Genomic DNA, 23,943 nt, shown 5'->3' with positions numbered 1-23,943 from the left:
CATGTGCTTTTCTTAATTAAAAAAAAATTTGAGATCAAATCTGACGAAACGGTTAAATCTCACTTCACTTTTTTGGACCAGAAATCCGACATTCAACAAAAGTGGGAAGTTTGATTCCATCACAAAGAGACGTCTATTCACAGAAAAAAAATTAATCAGAACACAAGTGCTGACCAAGCGTCCGCGAGCGGCGTGCAAACTGTATTGTTTGATGGTACAGCGTCCTTATAACTACCAGAATTGCCATGTCCATTGCATACTGGTGCATAAAGTCAAGCGCAACAAATGCAGAATGGGCCATACTACAACATAAAATGCTCTTAGTCACCTTAAGATTTATGGATTTAAATTCCATTGTCAAGAGCATCAGGTGGAGTGGTGTAAAGCACACCACCACTGGACTGTCATCTGCAGGTCTAGATTTAGTTTTTTTTTTTTTAGCACCAGTGCATAATTTTCCAAATTCACAAACACACCCACGAACTGAGGTCAATCCATGCAGTCATGTTTCAAATCTCATAGAAAGTGGATAGCTATGACAACATGGACATTAATGACCTTTTTTTTTGTACCAAATCATGAACACAATCAGCTGTTGACATCACATGTCTGTTGGAGTAATGGATGTATGTTAAGAAATGAAATAAAGATGACCAGTGCATTTGGTCATTGAAGACTTAGACTCAACTGTGAGTCTAAAACCCCTAATTCTTCTATGAATACATATTACATACACATATAATATAATACATATTACATACACAATATTATAACAGAGAAAAATAACAAAATACCCAACATGATTATGTACTTCTACTCTCATTTTATTATCCTCATTACAACAAATAGATCATTAAACGTCACACGTACATTATTATACTCTCAACACGCTGTATTTAAAACTGCAGTGTCACGTTCTTTATTAAAATAAAATCAATCAGTAATAACAACATGAAAAATAAGTGTCCTTGTATTGCATCATGTCTAAATTACTAATAAAAATAAGTCCAGAGTTCTCGCAATGATTGTGACGTGATTTAATGACTCAAACAAAACACACAGGGCAGATGGCTTCATAAAACAATTCACCACAAAGCATTAGCAGTAATATTTCTATCAGAGAGGTCCTCAAAGTTACATACCAGGAATTATTCTGAAGTACTCAAGTCCATCAGAGCCTCACTGAGGTTTTACTGCGACTACTGAAGGAATTTGATTAAAAAAATGCTCTGTAGGAAAGTTTATAGTTATAAATCCTTATTTTGTTGGGAGGTTGAACTGTACTGAAACTGTATTGTCACTTACAGCCATAATTTTGTGTTTCAGTTTAAGAAAACGTCAGTCTAATCACTATCAGAGCTTTAAAAGCTCAGTGGTATAACTTTATTTTAGGAATCTCTTAAATACAGCATGTAGTTGGACAAGAAATGTGTAAACCTGGTATGATTTTGGAGTGAATTTAATGATTTATGACCATTCTGTTTTGATATCCTGCTCAAATATCAGATATTGTGTGTCTGTGACTTCCGATCATCACAGTCCAAAAACTTTAAAGACATTCTGTGTTTAATTATCATAAGTGCTTAGTAGAAAACCAACTGTGATTGATAAACATCTAAAATGACACCATGACGTTCATCCAGTGTACCTCCGCCATCGGTCAGATCTAGTCCACGTTCGTGTCCGACGTCAATTTGGAATTGAGGTAATTTTTGATACCTGCAAAAAGACAGAACAGAAAAATGATGAACAAAACACACAAACACGATAAAGCTCGACATATACATCAAATTTCTTTATTCTGTAATTGTGTGTTGGTGAGGAGAGAGTTAAATGTTTGCTGTTGGCTCACACACTTCATTCACTTTCCACTTCTGTTTTTCTGCTGCTCAGAAAAAACAACTGAGAAGATTTTAATGCTGTGATAAAAATATCAACTCGAACCTGCTGCTCTGTCTCTCGAGATTCTTCCTTCCCTATGCAGTTGTAGCCTAGTGGGTAAGGTACTGGACTAGTAAGTAGAAGGAACCCCACCACTGCCAGGTTGCCACTGTTGGGCCCTTAACCCTCAATCTCTCAGATTGTATACTGCCACAGTATTGCAAGTCGCTTTGGATAAAGGCGTCTGCTAAATGCGGAAAATGTACAGAACACCTTTGGGATAAATTGGAACGTCGACTGCAAGCCAGTCTGTCAGGTCCAATGCTTTTTTAACTGGAGAGAAAACTCCACATTATTGCACATGCTTCTCACAAGACCTGTGCTCATTCTGTAAAAGTAAACATGCATGGCTGGACACTCTGTTGACATTCCAGTTCATTCCAAAGCTGTTTAGTGGGGCTGAGGTCAGGGCTCCGTGCAGACTGGAGTTTCTTTAAACCTGAGCTTTTACCCCAGTCATGCTGGAACAGGACAGAGCCTTCCCTAAACTGTTGATGCAAAGTCAGATGCATATGATTTTCTTTATATAACTGATTTTTTTTTACATCTGTTACATCTGTGCACTTCATATCATCCTATTTCTAAGGAGCTTCAGAGTTTGCTGTGCTTTTTCAAAGCTCACTAGAAATGAAGCAACATTCAGGAGAACTGAGGAGCGGCTTTTGATAAGTGCTTGATAAGTGAAATATAATAAACAATGAGAAGCTCAGATTAAAGTCTTCACTGGGCTTGAATTACACCACTACAAGAGAGCCGCTGCTGGGCTGCCACTCTGCTCAGCATGAAGCTGCAATAAAGGTTAAATCCTCCCAAATACCTAATCTGTAATGTATTGCGTGCCATTAGTTTGGTTCCCTGTTCCTCTTCTACCTTGTGATTAAATACCACACTATAAAACCACCATAATAAAAAGCAGTAGTAAGAAACACTGCATCAGATTTATTTAAAGAGCCGTGCCATCGGAAAGCTGGTTTTCCAATGTAAACTAACGAGCTCTTTTATATATATATAGTACACAGGTGCATAACCTTGACAGTGTTGGACATCTCATTCCAAAACCGCGCCCTCCCATTTGAGGCTATAACAGTCCCTGCATTATGTCTCAGACAGCCTACTCCAGAGGTGTCAATGTCATTTTCAACTGAGGGCCACATCAGCATTACGGTCACCCTCCAAAGTCACTGTTTGTGACTGTACGACTGTATAAATGTAACGACTCCTTAACATATTGTTAAATAACCTCATTATTTAACCTCATGTATCCTGCTGTAATTGAGTCTGCCTTTTACTTCTTGGACAATTTGTACTGGTGTTAAAATGCAGACGTATATTGTACTCCACCGACGCTGCCTCATAACACAAATACATACCAATTTTTCTTCATGAAGCACAAACTTGTATTCGCTTTACCATCTTTCATTAAACTGCCTCAATTCTGCATCATTTTTTCTCCTCTTGGACACTTTGGGATTATTTGTAAATATTTCTCAACTTCACTTGTTGGAAAACCGACGGATGGCACTGTCGCCTCACAGCAAGAAGGTCCTGGGTTCAAACCCCAGGTGGGGCGATCGGGGTCCTTTCTGTGTGGAGTTTGCATGTTCTCTCCGTGTCCGTGTGGGTTTCCTCCGGGTGCTCCGGTTTCCTCCCACAGTCCAAAAACATGCAGCCAGGAAAATTGGAGACACTATTGTCCTATAGGTGCCTTGCCGCTAGGATGCACAAACCAGTGCATTGTAGTGCCGGTCCCAAGCCCGGATAAATAGGGAGGGTCGTGTCAGGAAGGGCATCCGGGGTAAAAAACTGTGCAGAATCAATAATGCGGATCACGATCCACCGGCGACCCCTAACGGGAGCAGCCGAGGATATAGATAGATAGAGACTTGTTGGAAAACCGACATGCATTGTGGGAGATGTAGTTTACGTATAATTTTACAATGTATGTTTAAAAGCACCTAGACTTTTATTTAAGCTCTCAGACGTCCTTTAAGCTCTCACGGGCCACATAAAATGACGTGGCGGGCCTTCAGCTTGACACACGTGGCCTACTCTTAAACATTAGACTGTAGTGGAGTTAAACATCCTAACCAGGTTTCTTTATCACATGGTTAGGACTAGACACATATTGATGACTTTTTTTTGTCTGTATATTTAAAACGTAGTACATTTTGGTCCAACTGGTTATAAATGCACAATAATAACTGCCAGATTTTGTATCTGCTGTGTAAACAATACATTCATATTTACGGCATTTAGCAGACGCTTATATATATCCAAAGCAACTTACAGTATACAGCCCAAGCAACTGAGGGTTAAGGGCCATTGTACAGGGTTAAAAGCCTTGCTAAGGGTCCAACAGTGGCTGCATAGCAGAGGCAGGATTTGAACCCACAATCTTCTGATTGATAGCTCAATGCTCCACCCACTAGGCTACTACAGTTGAAAGCACTTTGATTGACTCAAACCGATCACACTGCTTTTATTTGCACTGTGTGTCTTGTTTTGTTTGTTCTGTGTTGCATCCTGGTCCTGGAGGAACGTCCATTCGTTTCAGTTTGTACTTGTATACGGCTAAAATAACAATAAACCTGAAAAGCATTCATTAAAATGTATGTATGTATATGTCCAGAATTATTAAGACGCCTGACCATGAGCTCTCTTCAGCTATAACAACAGCCGCTTTTCTGAGAGGGCTTCTCACAAGACTTTGAACAATGTCTGTGGGAACTTGTGCCCATTCAGTCAAAAGATGACAGCATTTGTCATTTATTTGCTGGGCACTGATGATGTTAAAAAAAAAAAAAAGGCTCAGTTGATGTTCCAGTTCATTCAAGAACTGCCGAGTGGAGCTGAGGTCAGGGCTCTGTGAAGGTCACTGGAGTTTCTTTAAACCAATGAAACTGCCATGATCAGATTAGTAAAACTCATGTATGAAAGCAAAGTAATCAGATTCTGGTCTAATCTGTGTATTTAAACAAAAGTGAAAGTGCTTTTTAATATCTGTATCAAGATTTTAAAAGTGGTGCAAACCGATGTGCCCCAAACCAACCAGGCAAAACAAATAAGTTGTGACTTGTTTAAATCACTATAATGGTTTAAGCATGAGCTAAACAAGGTGGATAAGAAATTTTAAGTCGTTGACTTGTAACAACCAAAAATTCCAGATAATAAACACACACAGGGTGGCCAAAATAACAGAAACGTCATGAAACTTACATTTATGGTGAAAGTGAAACTAATTCCAGACTATACCATGTATTCATGAGGGAAAAAGCAGGGGGTTGAATACTTTCCTAAGGGATTGTAAATATAAAATCTTAATACTTGAAAGCCGACTGTAAGGATAAATAAAATCCGCCCGTTCAACTGACCCACCTTCCTAGCCACATACCTGACTCCTAAAATAATCTAATAATCATTTTAATTGCTGCAGTCATTGATGCCAGGTACGTGGTTCACAAACACAGTGGGCAAGTACCAACCCAGATCAGGTTACACACTCAGAAACACCAGGTACTTTCCATTCATAGTGAGAGGCAAGTCATTTCAGCGGCCTCGCAACAAAAGAGTTAATATTTCGAAAAGGGGGGCTTACAGCGAACGCTGCTATGGGCTAAGCAACACACCACAACATCCGGCACAAATCATTTCCTTTCAGTGATTAAAGAAAGAACCTAGACTAGAACCTAACCGAAAATTCTTTTACTCCCAGCTTCTACTAAAAATACACAAATGCCAAAAACATTTTAACGTCATGTTTTACACTTTGGTTACATTCATGACAGGACAGGTAGTTACTGCTTACACAAGATTCATCAGTTCAAGTTTAATATCAAACACAGTCATGATCAATTTTGTATCTCAGTTCACTTCACTTGCACGTCTTTGGACTGTCGGAGGAAACACGGAGCTCCCGGAGGAAACCCACACAGACACGGGGAGAACATGCAAACTCCACACAGAAAGAAACACACGAACCCAGGACCTTCTTGCAGTGAGGCGACAGTGCTACCCACCGAGCCACTGTGCCACCCAGATGTGTAATAAATCAAGTATACAAAAGGAAATTGTATGCTTTCAACTTCAAAGCAACAGTTTAGGGAAGGCCCATTCCTAAAAGACATGAAGAAATGCTCGGTTTTAAGACTGTGCCAGGTCTGGTACATGGACCAGACCCACTGTGGTGACCGCCAAGATGCGGAAGCATGACACACCTATTCCCAGTTACTGCATTAACCAGGGATGCACCAATTTCCTTTAACGGATAACTGACCATCACTAGTCCAGGGTTAACTGGTAACTGACAGGCTTATAGCATCCCAGGACAATATCAAACACACCAGAGCTTTATAGCAACCTGTTTTTATGTAGTGACATGACAGGGATGGAGACCAGTAACGCCAAGTTCACACTACACAACTTTCCAAGTCGTCGGGTCGCTGTACAGTTCACACTACACGACTGGATCTCTTGTAATCGGGAGTCTTTCAAGTCGGTGTGTATTTCACACTACACGACTGATCGGCGATAGGTGGTCACACACTACACCATCTATCACCAACTGGAATCTCAGGCGAGCTTCTCCGGTCTCCAAAACTACGTTCTACCACATCCAAAAACGAACGTCAACAAGTAGCGAGCGATCAAAGTTTGTGCGCTGATGTGCAGCGTAAAATCAAGGAGCAAAAATGAATGAATCTGAGGGGATTTGGCAACGCGAGCAGCATGGCTTGTTCTGTAGTGAGTTGGAGGTTAATAAATATTTTTTGCAATGCAGCATGGGTGTTATGTTTTGTAGAGAACGATAAGGTCAGAAATACTGTAAAACGTGTGTGTGTGCTGATGTATTCTGATATAAACTATATTACGCCCCTGTCCCACCTGTTTACACTCCTCCCCTGCGTTTCCCCTCACGCCGTATCTTGCGTTCTCGATGGCTGTTCGACACAGCACTCATTGGCAGTCGGATAACTCAGATCCAGATATTTGACATGCTAGATATATTTCTTCGGTCGCTTTGGCTCGGCGAGCCGGTCGGATCGAGTTGTTGAGTAGTTCACACCGCCGAGCGAATGCCGAGTTGCTCCCGAGCCGGTAAATCTAGCGCCGACCAGTCGGTGAGCCAAAATCAGGGCAGAAATCGTGTAGTGTAAACTAGGCGTAAGCTGATGATAAGCACAGACAGCAGAACCAGTTCAGAGTCCAGGTAGTACATTTTTTTTTTGCCAACCTTAGACAGTAAGCGAGACCACTGTTCCATGTACTTCTGTTCAGATGCACATCACAAAGTTTCATGACGTTTCTGTTATTCTGGCCACCCTGTGTGTGTGTGTGTGTGTGTGTGTGTGTGTGTGTGTGTGTGTGTGTGTGTGTGTGTGTGTGTTTATTATCTGGAATTTGCGTCTGTTTTAAATCACACCCCGATCAAACCAAACAAAAAGATCCGGCTAAACCAGCTCCGTCATCAAGGTGCATGCTTGGGCGCAATCAAAAACCTTTGGCAACACAAACCACGCCCCTGTGTCAGGCAACCATCCTGATACCGTGCAAAACAAACAAAGCAGGAATCAGGAAGTGCCGGTGTTAACGTGATCTTACCGTGCACTATAGCCTGATAGGCTGCAGCCGCCGGAGAATCCGGCACTTCGGTCAGGAATGACTTTCCCTCGTCGCAGCTTCTCCCTTTTGGAGAAAATGGAGACACAGAATGAGGAATAGGGTAATAAAAGAGAAGTGGAAAATGATTACAAGTCTCCTTGTGTTTTCAATATTTAACTTCTTGATTTAACCTTGATTCTACCAAGCCGTGATACACAAGGGCGAATGAGGAAGTGTTCACATGCATTTCCACGGTGGGAAAGTACCGACATGCCATCAGTGATAACCATTGTTAGTGGCTTGGTGAACTTGTGTGTAGATTTGGTTACACACACAGACACACTTGATAATGGTGCAGTAAGACCTGAATAAATAAGTCTAAAGGTATAACACGTATGGATGCTTTCAGATCAGATCAGAAATAAACTGAGTAACCTTTGGTATTATGACAAACTGGTTAGTCCTGATTAGTGATAATCACTATAGACTACAGCTGGCCTTCTGGTGTTGAAATAAATAGAACTAATTTGGTTGCACCCATTTGACTACGGCACAGACGTTAGAATAGAAAAGCCTGCAGAGATTTGTGCAGATCAGGTAGGTGCAGAAACTGCATCATAATTCCTAGAGATGTTTTGAAGAAGCTTCAGGGCTCCAGATTAACGGCTGTCCGTGACCCCAAAGTACATGAAAGAAAGATCTCAGTGCCAAGATCGGAGAGAAAAAACTAACTATTGTTATATTGTAGAAGTAAGATTTGTTTAAAAGGCCAGAACCAAAATAAATCAAGTTATTCATAAATTAAAAGCTGCTGGAACACAGATGCTCCTGATGCACGTACCCTGTTTCGTTTAAATTATGTAATTCAGATTAATTTCAGATGAAACTGTTAAGTGTCTGTATAGTACAACGGCGTATTAGGGCCACTATTATGGTCACAGCAAGCTCCTTGTGTTAAAATGAGGGATGTTCATGATTTGGTAAAGTTATACTTTCATATCGGTTTCACAAATAAAGAAATCCCCGATCTCCTGCACATCAGCATCAGTTTATTAGCGTCAGGACGCTGAAAAGGCTTTGGAATAAACTGTGTTTATTTATTTATTTTTTATTATCTATTTTTCCCCACTTTTTTCTCCCCTAATCTAGTCGTGTCCAATTACCCTGATCGCGTCCTCTATACTGGTTCGACCCTTCACCGCTGACTGAGGACCCTCCGGTACGCAATCAGTACAGACTGCATTTTTCACCTGCACGAGTCGAGTTCATACACTAATGGACGCTGTGTATGGAGGGTCACACCCCCATCAGCATTATTTCTCAGCCCTGTGCAGGCGCCATCAGTCAGCCAGCAGGGGCCGCAGTCGTACCAATTATGAGGACCTATGATCCGACTCTCTACTCTCTAACCCTGAACAACAGCCGATCGTTGTTCATGCTGCCGCCCAGCCCAGTCGGAGAGGTAGAGTCGAGATTCGATGCGATGCATTCAGAACCCCAACTCTGGTGCACTAGCGTACTTTTACCGCTGCGCCACCTGAGCGGCATAAACTGTGTTTATTTAGAAGAACACCAGTACTTCAACTGAGGCCCCAGCGCCTCATGGCATACGGACTCGTACGATAAACTAAAGCCGTGTGGCATCGCTATAAATGGTTGCACTGACGGGTTTAGTCGTCATGTCTTGTGGATTGAAGCGTACAATACAAACAACCACCAAAAGTAATCTCGGGTTACTGGATAACCACAGTAACGAGCAGTGGTTGCTGCCCTCAGCGCTCGTGTGCCGATCCAGGTACTGAGACCCGCGTTTCTCTGAACTGGCCATAATATTTCGACTTTATTCAACTTTAGTGGCCGTAATACGCAGCAGTATAGGGTCCGACTGCTCAGTCATTTGTTTCTTTGGAACAAAAATGATGAGAATGTTTTGCATCATGTTTTAGTTAGAGCTTAGCATCTTTATTCTAGATGCTGAACTGGTTCTGCTCAGGGTGTTTAGATCAACACAGAGGAACGATGTAGAACAATAAGACGAAGATAATGACAGTTGGTTATAGGATAAAAGAAATTGTCCTACTATTATTTATTTATTTATTTTTGGATTTTAATGCCATGTTTAACACGTATGTGTCATTTTACTGCAAAATAGGTATTATGTCTCTGTCTTTATCATTCGAGCTATTTTATATTGTCCTACTATTAAAACGAAGTACCTATTCGTGGGTCCAGAGGTACTCGGCCCAGCAGAGGTAAAGCCAGCTCCTCGCACATCTTCTGAGCGCCTCCTGTGGTAGGAGGAAAGATCTGGGAGGTATTCTGTCAAACCAGAGAGGAGGATTCATTGAATGATTTACACAAACGGCACTTGCAGCCTGTAGAGAAGTTAGAAAAGTCTCAAGCTGGAATTAAAACTTTTGCAGAAGTACTAGGCATAACATTATGACCACTGAGAGGTATCTCTTCATCACGGCACCTGTTAGTAGGTGGGATATATTACACAGCAAGTGAACAATTTATCCTCAAAGTTTATGTTAGAAGCAGGAAAAATGGACGAGCGTGAGGATCTGAGCGAGTTTGACGAGGGCCAGATTGTGATGGCTAGACGACTGGGTCAGAGCATCTCCAAAACTGCAGCTCGTGTGGGGTGTGTCCCGGTCTGCAGTGGTTAGTATCTATCAAAAGTGGTCCAAGGAAGGAACAGTGGTAAACCGGCGACAGGGTCATGGGCGGCCAAGGCTCATTGATGAACGTGGGGAGCGAAGGCTGGCCACAGACGAGCTGAAGAAGTTCACGCTGGTTCTGATGGAAAGGTGTCCGAATACACAGAGCATCACAGTTGCAGGGCTGTTTTGGCAGCAAAAGGGGGACCAACACAATATTAGGAAGGTGGTCATAATGTTATGCCTGACCGGTGTATACATTATATGGACAAAAGTATTGGGACACTGCTTCTAATTTTTTTTATATGTGTGTTTCCATAAGACTGAAGATCATCTGAGCTTATCAGATATCAGTTCCAACTCAAAGCTTGGTGTAAAAACGGGAAGTGCTGCACATTTCATGCCACGTGTGTGTGTGTGTGTGTGTGTGTGTGTGTGTGTGTGTGAGAGAGTCTAGCACATGTGTTTATAGGTGTAAACCACCGTTCTCACTTTGCACTTGGGACAAACGAAGCCGCTCATGTTCTCCACCACGCCGATTATGGGCAGCTTTACTTTCTGGCAGAACCGAATCTCCTTTCTTACATCCTGCAGAGACACTTCCTGTTGGAACAAACAAAACTAGAAAGATCAACATCAAATCGTATCTTGTTTTGAGCAGCCAATGACATTTTCCTTTGATTTCTAGAGCAGGGCAGAAAAAAAATAACAGTAGGAAGCTTTTATAGTCGTGTTACACAACCAGACTGTTGTAGTTCCAGAGAAAAGAACTGTATTGTGTGAGTTATGTGGAACAGAAGTTGGAGTGAGGTTCAAAGCGTAATGTTTGATAGATAAATAATGTAAGAAACTTACAATAATGAATTTTATTGCTATGGTGGTTAGTAGCAGGAACCAAGTACTTACCAAGTTAGTAGTACTTGCATAGTTTATAATTTGTGTCTTTTTATTGTTTGTTGTTTTTAATATTCCCCCTATTTCTTCATTTAAACAGTAGCCACCCGATTGTCGACTAAAATGACACATGATCCACCTGAATATGCACTATATGAACAAAAGTATGTGGACACCCCTGCTTTTTAAGTATTTACAGTTTGAGAAAGACCCCTTCCTGCTCCGGTTTGACTGCTTGGTGTGAAGAAATCAGAACGTCAATTGCGAGCCAAACCTTTCTGTCCAGCATCAATGCCCGTCTGACCTCACATATGGTCCTACCTCATAGGCACAAATTCCTACACACACACACACACACACACACACTTCTAAATGTTGCATAAAGCCTTAAGCTGTGACATCTGCAAAGTGGGAGGCCAACACTATACTTATGCCCATAGTTTTGGAATGGGATGTCCAGCTAGATCATGGTTACGCATCCCAATACTTTTGATTATGTAGAGTATAATTCAAAGTATCTTTTGAATTATACTATTAGACTACTTTGATTCTGCCTTTAACAATATCCACACTGTGCTTGCAAAGCACTTGCATTTGATTCTACAGTACATTCAGTAGTAGAATTTGCATAGTTTAAAATTTGTGTGTTTATTGTTTGTTGTTTTTAATGTTTTCCCTATTTTCCCAATCAAACAGTAACCACCTGACTGTTGACTAAAATGGCACATGATCCACCTGACCATGCACTATATGAACAAAAATATGTGGACACCTCTCCTAGTCTGTATTTGCTAACAGGTGTATAAAAATTACTGACAGAAAATGTATTTTATGCTTTCAATTTTGTGGCAACAGTTTGAAGAAGGTCCTTTCCTGCTCCAGTTTGACTGCTTGGTCCTACCGCATGGGCACAAATTCCTACACACACACTTCTAAATGGTGCACAAAGCCTTAGGCTGTGACATCTGCAAAGTGGGGGCCGACACTATACTTATGCCCATGATTTTGGAATGGGATGTCCTGCTGGTCCAGCTAGTGTTTACCTGAGGTGTAGTTATAATAACTGCCCCATCGATGCCCGCACCGCTGAGGTACTGCACTACTGACAAGTGTTCGTCTGAGGTTCCTGGTGGTGTGTCTACAATCAGGTAGTCCAGCTCGCCCCAGTCCACGTCCCTCAGGAACTGCTTTATCATACCTGGACATGTAAACAGCGCCGACATTTACACAGTCATTAATATCACTCATAATTAAGCCACAGAGCACGATTCCGATTCAGCTCTTTTTTATTTTAACATTTGTTTTATTTTATTTAAGCATTTTCCCCTTTTAGTCCCAATTTAGTCGTATCCAATCACCCTAGTTGTGTCTTATCAATTGCTACAGACCCAGACTCTGACCGAGTGCAGTTGCCAACCGCTTCTTTTCACCTGCACAAGGTGGAGGAGATTCATCATGACTGTTCCAATTACGACCTCTGCAGGCTGATCGATGGTGCTTGCAGTGAGACAATGTGCATATATACATATACACGTGCGCTATACGGATCTCCGTATGGACCCCCTTCATGCAGGTGAAAAGAAGCGGTCAGCTACTGCACACGTGTTGGAAGGGGAGTGTCAGTCAGTAGAGAGGAAGTTAAATGCAGTTGGGTAACTGGTTCAATTCCCTTTCTGTGTGGAGTTTGCATGTTCTCCCCGTGTCTGTGTGGGTTTCCTCCGGGAGCTCCGGTTTCCTCGCACAAGTCTGAATACATGCAGTCAGGATTACTGGAATTACTAAAGTCCTGTGATGGACTGGCGGCCTGTCCTGGGTGTTTCCTGCCTTTCGCCCATTTAATGACCCACCGCGACCCAGACCAGGATAAATTAGTGGTAAAACAGACCATGACTGACTGACTGAATAGATGAATTAATGAATGAATGGTTGTAAACCAACAGTTTATTTTACGATTCTTAAAAATGACCGAATTACTACGGCGAAGAAGCGGCTTCACACGCTGATGAGGAACAACACCGCCCACAGAGGCGCAGGTGATGGAAGCCGGTCGGCGGGCGATGCTTTTCTAAACGCGTCTAGGGGAAGTGAAACTCATGTGATCATCAAAAATACAACAGCGTATTTTAAAAAGAAAAGAGAAGGAAGTTTAAGGTCCCCTGAGGATTAATGACATGTAAATGTAGCTGCGTATAGAACAAAAGTACTAAAAGAACAACAGTTTCATAGCAGTGAAGATGATCTGGGTCCAAGTGCTACTTTGCGAGCTTTTCATTGCCATGCTGCACCCTGTTGATCAATATTTATTTGTTTATTAGGATTTTAACGTCATGTTTTAAACACTTGGTTACATTCATGACAGGGCAGGTAGTTACTGGTTATTCAAGATTCACCAGTTCAAGTGTTAATATCAAACACAGTCATGGACAATTACATTTTACAATTGAGGGTTAAGGGCCTTGCTCAGGGGCCCAACAGTGGCAACTTGGCGGTGGTGCGGCTCGAACCGGCAACCTTTTGATTACTAGTCCGGTACCTTAACCACTGAGCTGGACAACAATCACTGGATAATTTTGTATCTTCAGTTCACCTGACTTGCATGTCTTTGGACTGTTGGAGGAAACCCACGAAGACACGGGGAGAACATGCAAACTTCACACAGAAAGGACCCGGACCGCTCCACCTGGGAATCGAACCCAGAACCTTTTTGCTATGATGCAACAGTGCTGTCCCCAACTTGACTAATAACAATAGAATAGCACGCCTATATTTGTCATACATATACACTATATGGGCAAAAGTGTTGGGACGCCCCATCAGGTGTAATAAATCAATCATTAATTTATATTGTATGCTTCAAACAGTTTAGGGAAGGCCCTTCTCCTGTTCCAGCATATGCTCAGAGAACAGAGATTTGACCTCAACCCACTCAACAGCTTTGGAATGAACCGGAACATCAACTGAAGCTTTCTTGACCAACATAAATGTTAAGCTATACAATAGCTCTTCTGACTGAATGGGCACAAATTCCCAAAGACATACTTCAAGTCTGTGTGAGAAGTCTTCTCAAAAGAGTGGCTGTTATATCTGAAAATGTCCAACAAGCTCATGGTCAGGTGTCCAAACTGCTTTTCTTCAGTGCAAATCCAGGTTTGTTTGGCTTGTTTGGAAGCTGGGGGCCAAACCAGTGTGTGCGGTGGAGAAATGGGTATGACTAAGGACCCGATAATCAGGAAACAGGTCTTGTATTTTTTTCGATAATGACACCTGTTGATCTTAATCTGGGATTTGATGTAAATATTCGCTCGTGATCTTTGAGCTCTGAACGTGGTGAATGTGGTGCATGTGGTACAGGAAGCGAGCTCGGTGCCAACGTGCCAATCGTTTTAGAGCTTCGGGGCAAAGTGAAGCGACACCAACAGTCCTAGAGAAGCTTCGCTTTGGTGTCATGGGTTTTAGCAAAGATGGCACAAGGTACCGTTTTCAAAATAATATAAAATAATGACGATAAATAAAGTCTTGGTACTTTCTAATATTGGCTGATGTGTGTTTACTGCTAGTGCTTGCAGAGCTTGTGTAACTGGTATGGTGGGGGGGGGAGGTTACCCCAAATCTGCATCAACAACTGAACTGGAATCATTCCGTGTGCCCATCTGCTGACCTTTGCACTTTTGAAGTGACTCAGTGTAGACTGTAGGCACTGTAGGGTGACCATATTTTGGTAGCATGGCAGGTTGGAAGGTTTAGTTTGTGTGCCCATAGTAATGTGTAAGGGGTAGGGGTTTAAATATTTGACAAATGCATCCAGAAAAATGGACGATATAGTAAAAGATTCTTCACGATACGATACGCACCGTTCTTTTTGGGGCCCCTCCAGATAACGGCATCGTCAGGGCTGCTGAGCAGAAAGCCGACGGACATGACGGCCAGGTTGTCTTCTACATACTAAAGGGGAAAGTACACACCACGTGACCCAGACGTGACCCAGTTTTATTTACACCAGAAGTTTAAATACAGGATCTAAATAAAGCGTGATGATGCTCACCACAGGAGACCAGCCTGAGCCACTCTGATGAACCTGCAGATTAAAAACAAATGTTAGAACATCCTCAAACATCAAACACACGAGTTTACATGTACAAAATCACCTGAGCCTCATAAACATCAAAATGTTTAGGTAGTTTTTGTTTGTGTTCTGTTTGTTTTTGTTTACATGTTGTTTGTTTTTGTTCATCTGTTTTTGTTTAAGTGTTCTGTTTGTTTTTGTTTGTGTTTTCTGTTTGTTTTTGTTTGTGTTTTCTGTTTGTTTTTGTTTGTGTTCTGTTTTTGTTTACGTGTTTTTGTTTGTGTTCTGTTTTTATTTGTGTTGTTTTTGTGTTTTAGTTTATTCTGTTTTTGTTTGTGTTCTGTTTTTGTTTTGTGTTTTGTTTGTGTTGTTTTTGTTTATCTGTTTGTGTTTTTATTATTAGTTTTGTTTTTGTTTGAATGTTTTGTTTTTGATTTACGTGTTTTTGTTTGTGTTCTATTTTTGTTTGTGTTGTTTTTATGTGTTTTAGTTTATGCTGTTTTTGTTTGTGTTCTGTTTTTGTTTACGTGTTTTTGTTTGTGTGTTTAGTTTTTGTTTATCTGTTTGTGTTTGTATTATTAGTTTTGTTTTTGTTTATGTTTTTGTTTGTTGTTTGTGTGTTTTGTTTTTGTTTATGTGTTTGTGTTTTTATTATTAGTTTTGTTTTTGTTTGAATGTTTTGTTTTTGATTTACGTGTTTTTGTTTGTGTTCTATTTTTGTTTGTGTTGTTTTTATGTGTTTTAGTTTATGCTGTTTTTGTTTGTGTTCTGTTTTTGTTTACGTGTTTTTGTTTGTGTTTGTGTGTTTAGTTTTTGTTTATCTGTTTGTATTATTAGTTTTGTTTTTGTTTATGTTTTTGTTTGAATGTTTTTTTGTTTGTTTTTGACTTTTGTTTTTGTTTATGTGTTTTTGTTCGAGTTCTTTTTTTGTTTATGTGTTCTGTACCTGCTCTCCCTCGAGCCCCATTATTTTTGGAATTGATGGTCCACAAATGTCTACATCCAGCAGGGCCACCTAATAAAGATTAACATCACACAGGTACATGAGAGCACTTTCTTCTTAAACATTTTTCCATAAATATCTGCTTTAACATTTATTTTATACTGTAAGAAAGTACAACTGCTGATATTTGTTTAACAGTTGGTTAAGAAAAAAAAAACAATCACACAATAGAGCCTTTACCATTCCCACCAATCTAGCCGTATTTACCATCCATTTACCCAGCTGTATCTCTTTTCCAGGACCGAGGATTGCTGGACCTAACACAAACCCATCCGACACGAGTGCACGTGTCTGACATGACCGCTGTGGATTCACACAAGGATCAGTATGGCGTACGGATAATCACACAGTCTTTAATTCTCCTCCGTCTCTGTGCAGGCGTCACCGACCAGCCAGCAGAGGCCGTAATTGTAACACTAATGCAACAGCAGGGTCGGGTACAGGTCCTCGCAGCTGGCTAAATCATCAGCAGCGAGAGGAAGAAATAAAGCAGTAAAAATCAGACTCTGATATTCAAAACACACAGGAGTAAGATCGTCCGAACGCTTTCCGTCCTCCACGATAACACGCCTCTGGAAATGTAGCGCTGCATGCCTTTGAGCTGATGTCTGGGTGAACCCAAGCCAGAGAAAATCCACTGTGGGTGAGAAAGCAGTGAGAAGCAACAGACTCTGATAACAAGTCTGGTGCTGCACATTTTTAATCACTGATGTTGAATCTAGGAACACAGAACAGATTTAGTTGCTCCTGAAACAATAAACCCGAGCTCGTTTGAGACCTGTGTGAGCTCGTTTGAAGGGGGAAACTCTACTGGAACATCAACTGAGGCTTTCCTGACCAACATCAGTGCCCGGCCATTTGACCGAATGGGCACAAATTCCCACAGACATAATTTAAAGTCTTGTGAGGAGCCTTCTCAAAGGAGTGGATGTTGTTATAGCTGAAAAGATCACACAGAGGGGTCACTCTGTTCTATTGTAATGGTGAATGTGAATCTGTGACCGCTTGTCTGTCACCACACACCCTCTCTGACACGTGTCCAATCTGAAGTCGCTGCTTATCACCTACCAGCGTTGTGTTCGTTTAGAGAGCTGCATCATGTACAGAGAGCCACGCTAAGCTCCATGTGACCCCCCCCCATCCCCATTCTTTTCCCAGAATCCAAGGCTGGACTCACATATACAGAACACACATGGCGGTACAAGAATCTAGCCAGTGGTGTTGACACATATCAGTGCCCCCTTTTTTTTAATGGGATGTCCAACAAGCTCATGGTCAGTCTAATACTTTTGCCCACAGAGATCTGACCACAGCTACTATTACAATTTACATAAACAGATGGTTAATAGTGCACATACAGTATTGTTATCTACTGTATACAATACTATGCACAGAAAAACACACTCAAGCTCACTGCTGCCACCTTGTGGACACTCGTTCTAAACCAGTGAGAGTTACAGAGCTGGGACAAACATTTAGCCCCATTATTTATGTTTTTTATTTTCTAGGACTAAAGGTTTTACATACAATAAAGGCAAAACTCTATTTTTAATATAACCTGTTTAGAAAGTGCATTTAAATAAATAAATGAGCAAAATCTAAGAATCTAAATCTAAAGAAAGGTCAGGGTTGTGTAAGAAAGCGACCCAACTACAGTCACTTACACTTCCGGCATTTTGCAGCTTTTATCCAAAAAAACTTGCAGTGTACAGTCTAAGCAACTGAGGGTTAAGGACCTTGCTCAAGGGCCCAACATCTGAATCAGCAACATTCTGCTTACAGGTCCAGTACCTTAACCACTAGGCTACAACAACTACAGACTATTTCAGAGGACATGAGGAATCTGTAATGTCAGACAGTAATGCTTTACATTCAGCAAAACTATTTTAATTCACTTTTATATTTATAACTCGAGGCACTGTAGCGCGAGTGTGTGTACGGGTGAGATAATGAACGAGTCGGGATGAGTGACGAGGCTGAGAGCGTATCAGCAGGACACTCTACGCTGCCTTTAATCAGCAGGAAGAGGAATTTCCTGATTCACAGCCCCGCTACAATCATACAGGTCAGAGGGGTAAGCACAAACAAAACACACAGCTTGTTCAGGAGCAAGGGCACGGTAAAGGCCAGGGCAGGCACGTGTACACACACACACACACACACACACACACACAGTGTGTAAAGCTGCCATCAGGACTGTAATACAAGAGCAGCGCTCAGACGAGAGACGAGGACGTTGTATCCTAGTGGTTAAGGTACTGCACAAGTAATCAGAAGGTTGCCGGTTCAAGCCCCACCACTGCCAGGTTGCCACTGTTGGGCCCTTGAGCAAGAATCTTAACCCTCAATTGCTTAGACTGTATGCCGTGATGAATAAAAGCGTCTGCAAAATGCCGAAAATGAAATGAAATTAAAATGAGGCGAGACTGAGAAGCCCGTCATGACTCGATGCCCATAAATGGAAAAACAGATCATGTGACAGATCAAGTTGTCCAATTTAGTCATTTCCAATTCCCGATTGTGAATCTGCCACTGCGTACACACCCGAGCTGATCAAGAAGAGCCGGATCACCACACGTTTCATCTGACACCGCTTATCACCTGTCAGTGTTGTGTTCGTTTAGAGAGCTGCATAGTGTACAGAGAGCAACGCTAAGCTCCAGGTCACAAACCCCCATCCTTTTCCCAGAATCCAAGGCAGGACTCACATATACGGAACACACATGGCGGTACAAGAGCCAAGCCAGTGGTGTTGACACATATCAGTGCCCCCTTAGTGCTGGTCTCAAGCCCGGATAACTAGGAGGGTAAATAACCCAACGTGGCGACCCCTAACGGGAGCAGTCGAAAGAGATCCTTCATTCAATCTGGTTTCCTCACAGCACCCAGAAACATGCAGAAGGGGGATTGACTGGTCTAAATTGCCCCTAGGTGGAAGTGAGGAAGTGAATGGGAGTGTGGTGGTCTGCACTTTGTTGATGCTTATTATTAGGATGTATTTCTACCTTCCTGTAAGGGATTCTAGATAGTGCTGAACCGACTGTGACCCTGACCAGGATGGAGCAGTGTGTCATATGTTGAATGAATAAATGATAAGCCAGTTTAAACCACGTATAAAGACAATCTGGTGTTAGTATCAGGCAACAAAAAGCATTCCATGAGACGTCCTATTCCCAGACTCTGCCCATTATGGAGTGTTTACAGTTCACGTACCTCTTTGGATTCATCACTAGCCAGAGCACGAGCCAGGTGAGCGCTGAACGTGCTTTTCCCGACGCCCCCTTTGCCAGAAAGAACGAGGATTTTGTGCTTCACAGTGGCCATTTTCTGCTTGATCTCCTCTATGGCTAAAAGGACAGATCATGCTGTAAGTTTTGGTCGGTGCATTTGCTCCTGACTTGACAAAGTTGGGTCGGATGGTGAGGTTAGACACTACCACATTTATAGAACTTTTCTTAGCTGTGACATAATATTATTTGTTCTCGGATCAAGCAAAATCTAATTCTAAAAATGGCAAAACTTGTTTAGTAAAATGCTGATTTGATCTCGGCCGGTTCAAATAATATCTGTTACACTAGCCCCTCAAAACACATATCCACATTAAAATGATTAGTGACCTAAACACAGTTAAAAAAAAAACTCTGTTATAAATATTGTAATAAATGAAGAACTACCCGGATCTGGAGCTTTGGGGGCACCAGAGGCACAAATGTTCTGGTTTGGGCATCCTTGGCACGCTGAAGATTTGCCAGCTTGTTCACTGCTGGTGCCCGGACAATCTGAGGAGGATAAAAAAACGTAACATCAGGAACATAAACAATTTATTACATTTTAATTAGATTTTCTTTTTACTGTTTGGATAATATTATTAATTAATAATATTTGTACTATATATGTTGTACTATATCTTGTAATAATATATTTCTGCCTTAAAAATACCTTGATGTGAATGCTCATGTAGGTCATGACATTATTCCTGACAATTTAATGTACTCAAATTATATTCAAATCTCAAATTATTAAATCTGCAAATCTGTCTGTTTTTAATTTTAAAACATAATGAATTGATGAATTGCTGAAAAAGTGTGGATGAAGACACAAAACTAATATCACATCAGTCAATACTCATATCCTAATCAAAAAAGTAACTGCCCTCTTTTCTTGTGATTATAACATTTTAAATTTTAGAATTTATTGTTTTATTGTGAGTGAAACAAGATTTTGTGTATTTAATGAACCAGGTGATCAAACGTCGACATTACAAATATAAGATATATATTTTTTCCAACCTATGAACCACGTTTTCTTGTGTGTGTGTCAATACAGCAGCCCTGAAGAATATTAATTTTACTCAGATTAAACTGTGCAATCAAAGTCAAGCAGAACCGTCATCGTACACTCCATCTGTATTACAGAACACTCATTAGTACAAAAGCTCACAGTGTGAAGAGTTTAGCAGTCTTTCAGCCTAGGGTGCTCAGTCGTAAAGCTCAGTAAAGCTCACTTGACTGTGGATAGTCACTTGTAGACGTTTCAACCACTTCAGATAAATAGCAGACCTGTTTACCTTCCTATATAGCTGTAATTTGTCGCTACTGTATTTATTTTATTTTATTCGGTTTTATTGTCTGTTAACTGTACTGTATTTACTCGGAGCTGCTGTAACACTCGAATTTCCCTCCATGGGGATCAATAAAGGAATCTTAATCTTACATATTTCGTTTCAGTATAAGGTGACAGTTTGGGTTTCTTTCCAACCTTGACCAAAGACCACTGTTCCATGTAGTTTTATTAGGTGCAGTCAAACGAACCTTATTCAAATCATATTGTTGAATAACATTACAGATCTTAACAAATATAATGTGGTTGAATGATTTTAGCTGCTGTGTGCATTTTTCTATTTATTCTAACTATAAAATAAGACGTTATTGATCCTCTCAAGGAAACGAACTTCTATTAAACACTTCTTGCCTTGAATATAAGTTTTCTTTAATATATATAAGAACATGTATATCCAAAATAAACGTATAAAAGCTCTAATTGCTTGTTTGGAGGTTTAAGTTTTGTGTTTTAATCAGTTTAATTTGAGAACATTAGCAGAAATCGACCTGCAGGATCCTGACATGTGAATGTAAACAACCGACAGGGACAGTAAGTTAAGATTCAGCCTCCAGAGTAACTGACAGGCGCTAAAATCATAAACCGCTTTATATTTTTACACCAGAACTGAAAGTTAATATGACATTAAAAGTAACTGCAGCATAAATAAGATATAAATAAAATTAAACTGTGCAGTTTAAGTTGAAACTCACGCTGAGGAACTTCTGCCATGACTCTGATATTCTTGTGCAGCACACGATATTCCGGCTGAATCATGATCTACTCATCAAAGGTTCCGCTGTCTCAAAGTCTTTTATTTATTTATTTATTTATATTTATTTATTAGAATTTTAACGCCATGCTTTAAACACTTTGGTTACATTCATGACAGAGCAAATGTCAACTACAGTGTACCACTGGTATTTAGCAGGAATGGCTGTGAGAATAGTCACCACATCAGGGACTACAGGTGCAATAAGAATAATCAGCCCATTGATTTTTCTAAGTCTTGTGTGAAACGATAAGAGCCATCAGGCCTGACTACTGGGTTCACTGGGGGGGTTATAAGGTGAAACCGTTGGCTTTATCTTTCTTTGCATGCTTTGTTAGCCCCCTTTTATGCTGTTCTTCAGTGGTCAGGACCCCCACAGGACCCACCACAGAGCAGGTATTATTTAGGTGGTGGATCATTCTCAGCACTGCAGTGACACTGACATGGTGGGGGTGTGTTAGTGTGTGTTGTGCTGGTATGAGTGGATCAGACACAGCAGCGCTGCTGGAGTTTTTAAATACCGTGTCCACTCACTGTCCACTCTATTAGACACTCCTAGTTGGTCCACCTTGTAGATGCAAAGTCAGAGACGATCGCTCATCTATTGCTGATGTTTGAGTCGGTCATCTAGACCTTCATCAGTGGTCACAGGAGGCTGGATATTTTTGGTTGGTGGACTATTCTCAGTCCAGAAGTGACAGTGAGGTGTTTTAAAACTCCAGCAGTGCTGCTGTGTCTTATCCACTCATACCAGCACAACACACACTAACACACCACCACCATGTCAGTGTCAGTGCAGTGCTGAGAATGATCCACCACCTAAATAATACCTGCTCTGTGGTGGTCCTGTGGGGGTCCTGACCATTGAAGAACAGCATGAAAGGGGGCTAACAAAGCATGCAGAGAAACAGATAGACTACAGTCAGTAATTGTAGAACTACAAAGTGCTTCTATATGGTAAGTGGAGCTGATAAAATGGACAGTGAGTGTAGAAACAAGGAGGTGGTTTTAATGTTATGGCTGATCGGTGTATCTCCATAATAAAATGAGCCCATTAATCTAGCTGTAAAGGTATCTGTTACCTTAAATAGCCAAGGCCATGAGATAAATGCCACTAGGTTGCACAGTTAACCCACGTTGACCTACTGTAGGAACCGCCCAGCTCACCCACCCATTGAGAAGCGAAGTGGTGAGTGTGTGTGAGAGTGTGTGTTTGCATTTTATGACTATTGTGTGGCCGGTGAAATCGCAGAGCAGGTAAGCAGGATGAGGAACAGTTGTATTATTGGGATTGTAAGGGTGTGGATGTGTGTGTATGAGAATAATTGCACACTGGGCAGGACCCGTGTGAATGTCTCGCATTTAACCTGGTCAAATACTTTTGTGTAGCCGCTGTATCACAATAAATAAAAAGACAATCGGATCGAAGCTGAATCCAACTGGATCTAAACGTTCCCATCGTTTTTACTTTCATGTTCTAATACAGTGTATGTGGTTTATAAAGCAGAAGCGGCTTCAACACAGGAATGTTACGCTCATGGGAACAGTTCACTCAGTAAATACTTATAGAAATAAATATTAAATAATTATTCTTATTATTCTACATGCTTCCAGTGCAGAAATCTGCTTTAAATTTATACACAATGTCTAAATATATAAAATATAAATAACAATATTGCTTGATAAGAATAAGCAAAGATACATTTACATTTCCAGCATTTAGCAGATGCCTTTATCCAAAGTGACTTACAGTACTGGGACAGTATACAGTCTGAGCGATTAAGGGTTAAGGGCCTTGCTCAAGGGACCAACAGCAGCAACCTGGCAGTGGTGGGGCTTCAACCAGTGACCTTCTGAATCTGATTACTAGTTCAGTATCCTAACCACTAGGCTACAACTGTGCCTGGATATAAAGACAGAAATATAATCCTTCATTCATTTATTCACTGTCTGTTTTACCACCGCTTTATCCTGGTCAGGGTCACAGTGGGTCTGATTCATTAGGTGAAAAGCAGGGTCATTTTAATAGCTCCAAATATCTTTGTACCGTGGGAAGAAACCGGAGCACCCGGAGGAAGCTCACACATTCACAGGGAGAACATGCAAACTCCACTACGCTTCAGTGTCCTCTGCTAAGCGTACTGATTAATATTACAAATACACTATATGCACTATATACAAAAGTATTGGGACACCCCTTCTAAAGACCGAATGCATGCGTTTCTTGGTTTCATGTCTAACGGGGTAATAAATCAGTCATATAAAGGAGATGATATTTCAAATGCTTTCATATGTGCAGCAACAGTTTAAGGAAGGACCTTTTCTGTTCCAGCATGACTGCATTCCTGTGCACAAAGCAAGATCTATAAAGACATGAAGAAAAGCCCCACCAAACAGCTCTGGAATGAAC

At 41.1% G+C, this 23,943-nt stretch overlaps 1 protein-coding gene across 1 annotated transcript; it reads right to left on the bottom strand.

Moving 5' to 3' along the window:
• Window positions 1–803: 803 nt before the first annotated feature.
• nubp1 (nucleotide binding protein 1 (MinD homolog, E. coli)) lies at window positions 804–21,505 on the bottom strand. Its single transcript, XM_062984875.1, has 11 exons — window positions 21,475–21,505; window positions 19,837–19,941; window positions 19,376–19,509; window positions 16,106–16,174; window positions 15,139–15,171; window positions 14,948–15,038; window positions 12,140–12,294; window positions 10,695–10,805; window positions 9,756–9,858; window positions 7,540–7,623; window positions 804–1,719 (listed from the first exon to the last, which is right to left on the bottom strand). The coding sequence occupies exons 1-11, from the start codon at window positions 21,491–21,493 to the stop codon at window positions 1,667–1,669; spliced, it is 957 nt and encodes a 318-aa protein (XP_062840945.1). The 5' UTR covers window positions 21,494–21,505; the 3' UTR covers window positions 804–1,666.
• Window positions 21,506–23,943: the final 2,438 nt, after the last annotated feature.

The sequence above is a fragment of the Trichomycterus rosablanca genome, chromosome 22, assembly GCF_030014385.1.
Source record: "Trichomycterus rosablanca isolate fTriRos1 chromosome 22, fTriRos1.hap1, whole genome shotgun sequence".
Classification (NCBI taxonomy): Eukaryota; Metazoa; Chordata; class Actinopteri; order Siluriformes; family Trichomycteridae; genus Trichomycterus; species Trichomycterus rosablanca.
Note: the sequence above shows the minus strand (reverse complement) of the source record. Positions and strands in the feature narration are given on the sequence as shown.

Bases quoted from the DNA above. Each gene is read 5' to 3' on its own strand.
- nubp1 (XM_062984875.1), bottom strand. The intron at 12,295-14,947 runs GTGCGTATCGTA...TTACATGTCCAG, and splicing joins GAGGGGCCCCAAAAAGAACG to GTATGATAAAGCAGTTCCTG. The intron at 10,806-12,139 runs GTAAACACTAGC...TTGTTCCAACAG, and splicing joins TTATTATAACTACACCTCAG to GAAGTGTCTCTGCAGGATGT.